This window comes from Archocentrus centrarchus, chromosome 22, assembly GCF_007364275.1.
Source record: "Archocentrus centrarchus isolate MPI-CPG fArcCen1 chromosome 22, fArcCen1, whole genome shotgun sequence".
NCBI lineage: Eukaryota > Metazoa > Chordata > Actinopteri > Cichliformes > Cichlidae > Archocentrus > Archocentrus centrarchus.
The window spans coordinates 1,201,575-1,210,459 of NC_044367.1; the positions used below are offsets into that span (position 1 = coordinate 1,201,575).

General features: G+C 44.2%; 2 protein-coding genes across 3 annotated transcripts; one reads left to right on the plus strand and one right to left on the minus strand.

The window, feature by feature from the left end:
• ldah (lipid droplet associated hydrolase) lies at positions 1-7,810 on the plus strand. Of its 2 annotated transcripts, XM_030759209.1 has the most exons (7): positions 1-347; positions 548-682; positions 771-940; positions 2,047-2,287; positions 2,894-2,976; positions 3,720-3,972; positions 7,001-7,810. In XM_030759209.1, the coding sequence occupies exons 1-6, from the start codon at positions 239-241 to the stop codon at positions 3,924-3,926; spliced, it is 945 nt and encodes a 314-aa protein (XP_030615069.1). In that variant the 5' UTR covers positions 1-238; the 3' UTR covers positions 3,927-3,972; positions 7,001-7,810. The 2 variants fall into 2 exon arrangements, with proteins under 2 accessions (XP_030615069.1, XP_030615068.1); XM_030759208.1 differs by lacking the exon at positions 7,001-7,810 and having other exon boundaries at positions 3,720-5,549.
• gdf7 (growth differentiation factor 7) lies at positions 6,515-8,670 on the minus strand. The gene is made up of 2 exons (XM_030759207.1): positions 8,409-8,670; positions 6,515-7,434 (listed from the first exon to the last, which is right to left on the minus strand). Exons 1-2 carry the CDS (start codon positions 8,668-8,670, stop codon positions 6,515-6,517), a joined length of 1,182 nt encoding a protein of 393 aa, XP_030615067.1.
• Positions 8,671-8,885: the final 215 nt, after the last annotated feature.

Consider the following 8,885-nt stretch of genomic DNA (forward strand, 5'->3'; position numbering starts at 1 on the left):
CGAAGCCGGACCTGACAGGAAGCGAGGATCACCTGGAAGAAGAGAGCCTCTAATATTTACTTATGTTCTTTGACAGTTGTCGGAAAGGCAGCTTCCGGTGTTCACGGCAGCCTGTGAATGGTCAGTCAGCGGACAGGTGGTGTGACTGCAGGTGAAACGAACTCCAGTCTAAAGCTGGTTGCGCGACACTCACGCTCGGGCTGCGGATCCACTTGTGTACCAGTTCTCGGAGCTGGCGATGGACCAATCACAGACAGACTTCATCTACTGCTGCGGAGCCGCCACGGAGCTCCTCAGGTTTGGATCCTTAGACTCCGCGTACAAGGTGCTCTTCCTCATCATCCCAGGTGAGTCCAGCCCACACCCGTGAGTCAGCCGGCCTCACTGACCCACCTTATCAGCGCTATTAATTGAGATGACAGTAAAGTTCGTTTCGACCTTTGACTGTGACTCTGACCTGAACAGCAGGTTAGCGTTATCATGGCGACAATGCGTTTCGCCCACACTTATGGTCCCGACTGCTGATCTGCTGCTGTCTTTCACACAGGTAACCCAGGTGTGGTGGGCTTCTACAGAACCTTCATGCAGACGCTTCACAGCGCGTGTGGTGGTCGGTACCCAGTGTGGGCTGTGAGCCATGCCGGCCACTGTGCCCCTCCTGCCTCCATGGACATGATCGAAGGTACGCTCTGCTTAGAGGAGAAAGCAGGAACTCGGTCACAGAAAGAAGCGTAACGGACAGAAAATGATGGTTCTCCTCTCTCACCCAGACGCCTCCGCAGCAGCAGAGCACGACATGTTTGGTCTGAACGGGCAGATCGAGCATAAGCTGGCCTTCATCAGGAAGCACGTTCCCAGAGAAACCAGCCTGGTCCTGCTCGGACATTCCATCGGCTGCTACATCATTCTGGAGATGATGAAGCGAAATCCTGAACTCAGCGTGAGTCATCACAGTTTTTCTGTTCTGGAGACGAGCAATTGTGTACAGATACAGGAAGCACTAAACTAACGTACAACCCCACAAAGTGCCACAATAAAAGAGACACAACATTGAATACAGGACCTCCTAAACCTGAACATCAGTCCCCACAATCAGACATCCATTCACACACATCCCAGCGTACAGCACGTACAAGCATCCAAACAAGCAAACAGTGAAACTGCAGCCAGAAAAAGATGGGAATGATTAAGGAAAAGTGCACGTGATGGACGGAGTTGAGACATTACAAAGCGTGGTCGTCTCTGGGTTTAAAGTAAGGCCCTGATCATGTGATCAGACAGGCCGACTGTTTGAGATAAAAGCAAAATGAGCTAAATGAATTCTGCATTTCACTGAAAGTAGGAACAGGAATGATGTGCAAGCACAATCTCCTGAAAACATCCATCACTTTGTGATAGTTTAACCCATCAGTGCAACTCTGTGCTTCTCTGAGGATTCATCCATCATGGGAGCAGTTCAGAAAGGGGTCATTCAGCCTGCACAGGTTTTTAGCTTCCATTGTCCCCATGTCTGACTTCCTGCTCTCCTCATCTACTTTTGGCTGCTCCCGCATTCACAGCAGGCAGCATTGCATTTGATTTGGCAGTTTTTAGGCCAGATGCAGCACCAAAGGGGATCTGTGTCCCCTCCCACGATCAAACCAGGAATCTTGCACTTGTTAGGTGAGTGTCGAAACCACCACTACACTATGGAGAGCCCCTCCTCAATCATTTCTAAATTATTCTGCTGGGGGATCAGGTGGAATCTCAAACACAGCCTTCAGTGAGCGTGATTAGCTCCGGTGGCCTCATTGGAGCCAGACTGTGACGCAGTGGCGCCCGATGTGTTCCCAGTGTTACTGAGCACCAGCCAGAGAGCTCTGAGCCCTCCACCCGCTTCCCTCCCCGTCACTTCTAAAAGGAAGCAGATTAAATGACATAAAAATCTCCCCGCTGAGAATCCGGGAGTTTCCACAGTTTGCAGCTTCTTGTCTCAGAGCTTTTGTCTGTTTTCTGTCCTGATTATGCTGAAAATCTCCCGTGTGACCTCTTTGTTTTCTAATGCAGGTTCTGAAGGCGGTCATGCTGTTTCCTACAATTGAGCGCATGGCTCAGACCCCTCAGGGGAAGGTCATGACCCCTGTGCTGTGTCACATGCGTTACGTGGCCTACCTGCCCCTCTTCTTGCTGTCGCTGCTGCCTGACACGCTCAAAGTCAGCCTCATCAAACTGGTGCTGGGCGGTATCCACTCTCTGGACCTTGCGGTACTCCAGCCCACCCTGGGTCTGCTCAGTGGAGACTGTGCAGGTTGGCTATGCTTTGGTCTTCTCTTGAGGCTTTTTTTTTAATTCAGGGAAATACAAAGTCATCCTCCTCAAATGCATCACCTGAATCTATTTGTAGTAAGGACAGATGATTTTGCAAATTGACATTAATCATCTTTGATATAAAGGCCTTTACACGATAACGCAAAGACTTTAGTGTTATAGAGAGAACCCCAGTCAGCAGCAATAAGGAGAAACTGCAAACATTAAAAGCAGGTTTGAGGGGCCAGTAGACAAAGATCAGGAGCCAAAGATGCAGCAGAAAGGTCCAGAGAGCACAGAAGATATGACATTTAGAACATGCAGGGTGAGTCGAAGGGCTCAGTGCATAATGGGAATTCCCCCAACTGCCTGAGCCTATGGCAGCATCGCACAGGGATGGTTCAGTGTGTTTTTTCTGTGAGATTTAAAAGCAGTCCTGACTTTCAATGTCAGAAATGAGTGTTTAGTTTGCAGCATTAACACAATCAAACCAAAGCAGGAATCTGCTTTTCATCTCCTGTTCTTTAAACTGCTGTTTAATAATTGCACAATGTCTGACATAAAGCAAATTATGGACTCAGCTGCTGTGATTTGTTTCCACTTTCAGCCAATGCCATGTACATGGGAGGGCAGGAAATGAGGAAAGTTCTGAAAAGAGACAACACAACAATCAAGAAAAATCTTGACAAGGTAAGAAAAGGCCTGCGCACAACAGCTTCAGACTGCCCCATTAAACATGAAAACCAGACACCTGTGCAGGTGCCAGCCCCTTTTTATGGACTGGTGTTTAAATAGAGCTTTTTGAGTCTTTACACTACAAGCTACATTTAAGTGCTTTATTCACTTCAGGTAGCTCCATGGTGTAGCGGTTTACACATTTACCTAACAAGCAAAAAAGCCCTGCTTTGATCCCAGGAGGAGAAACACTCAGGAAGGTCATCAGTGATTAAACACTACTGACCTCACATCCACAGCCAGCTTAGAATCACAGAGCAACCTAATGTGTGTCTGTGGATGTTGCTCCTTTAAAACTCGCATCAAGCAAAGTATGCAAACAATACACTGTAGGCTTAAAACTGAGTACTGTGAACAGTACTCTGACTCTGAGGGCGTGAAGGTCAAACAGCGTACCAACACGATCTGCCTTCGCTGAGGAGACGGCTGTTTGTTCACAGGCGGAGATCCTCGCACACTTTGACATCGTGCAAATGTGATCCTGCATGAGGTCACAAAACGTGCAGGTTCATGGCTGCTGGTCATGCACACTCTCAGTCTTTGAGTGTTTTGTTCACACCGTGTAAAATCACAGTATCTCATTTCCCTGCGCTAGCTGGTGTTACGTAGTCTGATAAATCCAACAGTTTGAATTGAATTTTAGCCGTGTACTAAAATAAGCTGTCTGTCTGTCTCTCTGTGTGTGTCCACGGTTTCAGCTGATATTTTATTACGGAGCTACAGATCACTGGTGCCCGGTACAGTATTACCATGACATCAAGCAGGAGTTCCCTCACGGAGATTTCAGACTGTGTGAAAATGGCTTCCGTCACGCCTTCGTCCTGGACGCCGGACGAGAAGTTGCCGAAATGGTGTTTGAATGGCTCCGTGGAGATTTAAGAACACGAGTTCCCAGTGAGCAATAAACATCATTCAGTGCCTAAACTGCCTGACCGTGGAGGGAAACTGCAGGTTCATATATTTTTAATATAATAACATCTGTTGGTTTGAAAACTAAAAAGTGTCGTGAAATCTGGTCTGCGCATGCAGAACTTTGTGCTTCAGAGAGACGATCAACCAGCACAAGTATTCTCAGCCTTCAGAGGCAAACAGGAAGCTGCGGTGCCTCTCCTGTTGCTGTGGAGAGTAAAATCTTTTTGAAGCCTACAATAACATGAACATCTGCATCCATCCATCCTTCCATACATCCATCTTCCACTTATCCCATTGATGAAGAAGCTGCAGAGAACCCACACAGGCACAGGGAAATTCTGCAAACTCTTTTTTTAATGTTAAATAATACAAAAATACACAATAATAGGATTTGTGATAATTATAGCCAACCAAGCGTTTATGAGCTTTGAAAAATTACAGTGAAATTAAAAAGATGAACACCACAGAAGCAAGTTAAAGTATTTTTTTTTAATGTTTGTAAAATAACTGCTATGATATTAACTGATGTTTATCATTTTAGAAATGAATGAGGACTTAACTGTGTTTTTTCATGAATTGCTGCAGCAAACCTTGTTGCAGTGTTGTGTTAGTTTTGGACTTTATACAATGAAGGGAGATCTGACACTTCATGGTTCTCACGATGCCTCCTGAGTTAAAAAAAAAAAAAAAAGTCTTGGAAATGCCCCTGAGCAGCAGCTCTGTGATTGTGACTACTGTAACAATGATGGGAAAAGTTTTCAGAAAGACTCAAACCTGTTCTGAGAGAATCAGTTTGATCCTGAAGTTGTTTCCAGTGGAAAATGTGGCTGTGCTAAAGATGTGCATCAGCATTTAATGATGAAAGTGAAACTCTGAGTCTGGATGCTCCCATTAGGACACTTCCACAGAGACACGAAGCCTTTGAGCTGGATAAACATGTTGCACTCATTTATGTTTTTAGGGCATTTATGGAGCTTTTAGGACAGTGTGTCCAAAAATCTTAGATAGTTCATCCATTTTCTTTGGCTTATCCAATTCAGGAGCCTGTTCCAGCTGTCACAGTGAAAGGCAGAGTACACACTGCACAGCAGCCCCAGATGGGGATTTTCTACAGCATCAGTGGTAAAATATTCAGAGTTCAAACTCAGTGAAGAGTTGTGAATATCTGCCACGATGGTGTTTGCAGGATTGTTAGTGTGAATTTTGTCAGGTTGTTTCAGACTGAACACAGTGAGGTGTGCGCTCATCACACTGCAGCTAACTTGACCGTATCATGCTGCTGACACATCGTTTATAATGATGACATTTTAGCACGTCACATGTAATATTAATCCCTTAAAGAGCCCCACAGCTGGTCTGGTCTTCCCCACCCAGCCTCTCTTCTATGAAGAAAAACCTATTAGCTTTTCTAACTCTGCTGGCTAGGAGGCTAATTCTACTGAATTGGAAATCTCCCCAACCTCCTACCCATATGGCTTGGGTGAAGGAAGTCTTTTATTTTATTAAATTAGAAAAGATTAGGCTCTCTCGGATGGGCAATGCATCAAACTTTGACAAAATCTGGAAACCCTTTATGTTGTACTTTGAAAGTGGGAATTGTAAGATAACAATTATTTGAGCATCACTTCATATGCTTTATAGGTGACAGCTCACATACTTAATAGTTCTTTATATATATATATATATATATATATATATATATATATATATATATATATATATATATATATATATATATATATATATATATATATACTTGTTTTGTTTGTTTGTTTTTGAACAAACTCAGCTGAATAAAATACTGTTCCTGTGACAGCTTTTTCCAGATTTTATACTGGAATAGGTGCCAAGGGTGGGGATGGATGGGGGTTTGGTTTATCAGTGACTAATTTCTCATATATTTGTTATTTCTCTGAACTCTGATTTGCTTTGATCTTCTGTAATTTGTTACAAAATCTAATAAATAGAATTATATAAAAAAAAAGAGAAAGAGCCCCGCAGCTGATCGCTGGAACTGCATCACAACTAGCACAGGTTCCCCACTGCTGAGCAGCCACTGAGGGTTTGTATACATCCACAAACTCACAATGAACCCAGGAGACAGAGGTTTTATGGCCAAAAACAGAAAGTCGTTAAGGAGACTCCACAAACACAAACTGAGGAACTTTTAACAGATCACTGAAGCAGAATTATATCAGACCATAATCATTTATTAGAGTGCAGAAAAACTTCAAACACAGACTGATGGAGAAAATAGTTTCTAACGCCACTGGATCCTAAATCTTTTCTTCTTGGTTTATACTCAGAAAAATATAAATACAGTAAGTGAGGATTATAGCAATACCATGGAGCAAACAAATGGACCAAAAATGACTTGATAACACAACTTCAGATGGCGCAGCATCGTGATCTGTCACAATTTGTGTTTTCAGTTTGTCTTGCCATCCTCGATTGGCCAAAAAGACAACAGCAAATACAAACGGAGAGGTCAAGTGACTGTGTTTCTGGTTACACAACGTTGCAGTGTGTTATAATCTTAGACCAGTAAATAAGACCTGTGCCCTGAGTTCATGTCTCTGATCTACCGGCACCCACAGCTCTCCACCACCATGTTCTCGTACTGCTTGTAGACCACGTTGCTGCCTGAGTCGATGTAGAGGATGCTGATGGGGCTGAGCCTGGAGGGTATGCAGCAGCTGGGTGGGGTGATATCAGGGTCAATGGAGTTTAAGAGGGTCTGGATGACAGCATGGTTGGTGGGCTCCAGGTGGGCACGCAGGGGGAAGTCGCAAATGCCGTCACAGCGGTATGCCTCGTAGTCCAGCGGGGCGATGACCCAGTCGTCCCAGCCCAGATCTTTGAAGTTCACATGCAGAGATTTCCGGCTGCAGCGGTTCCTCCTGCGGCCAGTTTTACCACCTCTCCCCACCCCACCAAGGGACCGTTTGGATGGAGCTCTTTGTTGATGCCTACGGTTCTTTTGCTGTTTTAGAATAGGTTTAGGAGGCTTCAGAAGTCTAAATCCACCTCCCTCACTCTGCATCTTGTCCATTATCTCTCTGAACAGATCGTCTGTGGTGTCAGTATGCCAGAAAGCCACCAACAAAGCTTTCTCCTGTGGCAGGCGAGTGGTGCGACCCAGCCCCAGGACCAGCGGGGCAGCCACTTCGTTGGTCAGTTCAGAGAAGGCCAGGAGGTGGAAACAGGCCTGTGGTGGCTCTGAGGTATTCCTCAGATGAGCCTTCATACTGGACCACACATTAAATACCTCCCACCTGGGAAGACCACCATCCAAAACCTCGATAGATCTGGAGTCCAGTAGCTGTGTCTCTGAAGAACAGGAGTACAGGCGGATGTTGTAAAGGTTTCCTCCACTTGTTAGGGCAGTCAGAAGGTCTGCTGGAGGCTTCCTGAGGATTCTTAGCTCAGCCTCCACCAGCTCTTCCATCCTGGCCAGGCTGGACAAGTCGAAGATGTAACGCTGACCCCGAGATGAAAGATCTGTGGAGGAAGAGGAAACTGCTGAAATGGAAAAGGGCTGTAAATTAGGCTCTTCCCCTTTTAACTGTATGTGCAGATCTGAAACCTTAACTCAGTATTAATGTTTACCACACGTGGGACTCAAACCCCAGTCTGTAGTACTGTACATTGAACAGTCTGTACATTGATCAGCTCTGTGGCTCTTTGCTTCACCTGCATTCTGAAAGGGCATTTGCCAAAATCAGCCATAAAAATCAAATGAGCGAATTTTTCACTGAGATTTAAAAAGAGGAACTGAGAAAGTTTTTCCACCTGCTGTTGAATATGAAACACGGGAATAATTAAAGACGGGAGCACCCGATTTTTTTTCTGCCTCTCGGGGCGTCTGTATAAGGATAAAACTTTTAACAGGAAAAAATGGTTTAACAAAGAACATGAAATTAAGAAAGGAAAACACTCAAATGTTTTGTGCTGAAATGATAAAGCTGATTATTTATTTGACTGGTGTATTACATTAAAATTAAATCAATTTCATACACATTAAAAGTTTTCAGTTTGGGGGTGAACAGTTACAGGGTCCAATAACAGCAATTCATTGAGGCATACTGATGTTTTACGAGCTGTTATGAACTGTAGAAACTCATTCTAATTTAATTCAGCATAACTGATCACTTCTCTTTACATTGCCTACCAAATAACCCTGTGCATGCAGCATTTATGCTTCATCAGATGTCTGCTTTCCTTTTTATAATGTGTCAGATTTAATAGCTCAGATTTTCTATATGAATGTGAAGGTCTGGTCTTTACCAGGAGTCAAAATATGTTTGATAAACTCTAAAAATAGGAAAGAGAAGTTATTAATAAATTTAGCAATATGTGTCAACAGTGAAAATGTGGTTATTTAGAATAAAATCAAATATATTTGTAATAAAATTAACACATTCAGTTTTTAAAAGGAAGAATTGTAGAGAAAACGAATGAAATCGGTCTCAAACCTCGTCCTTGGTCCACAAAACTCGTAACTGTGTTTGCAAATCCTGCTCCACCTGAAACATTGAAGTCTCTCATTTGAACTCTGGACAGTGTATGGTACAAAAACAGCATGTAGTCATGGAGAACCACCCTGCCACTGATCGAGCCATCATTCCTCTTCATGTTTGGGCCAGCGCCCTGCGGTGAGCCGGACTGCAGAGTACCAGTCCACTCCATCCCGACACAGAAAGCAAAGCAAAGCAGAGACAATGCGGGCAAATCCATCTCGTGTGGAGACCTGAAGTCAAATGATGAACTGCAGGTAAGGGTGAGACAGAGAAATCCCCTTTAACTTTTATTCGGAGGATCATCTTCAGGTTGATCATCGGTGTACCTGTATGCAGGTGTACGGGTACACAGTGCCCCCTGCCAGCAAAACAAGTGTTTCCAATGAGCTCCTAGGATTCAAGCTTCATGAGCTTATATCACATGGAGTAAAA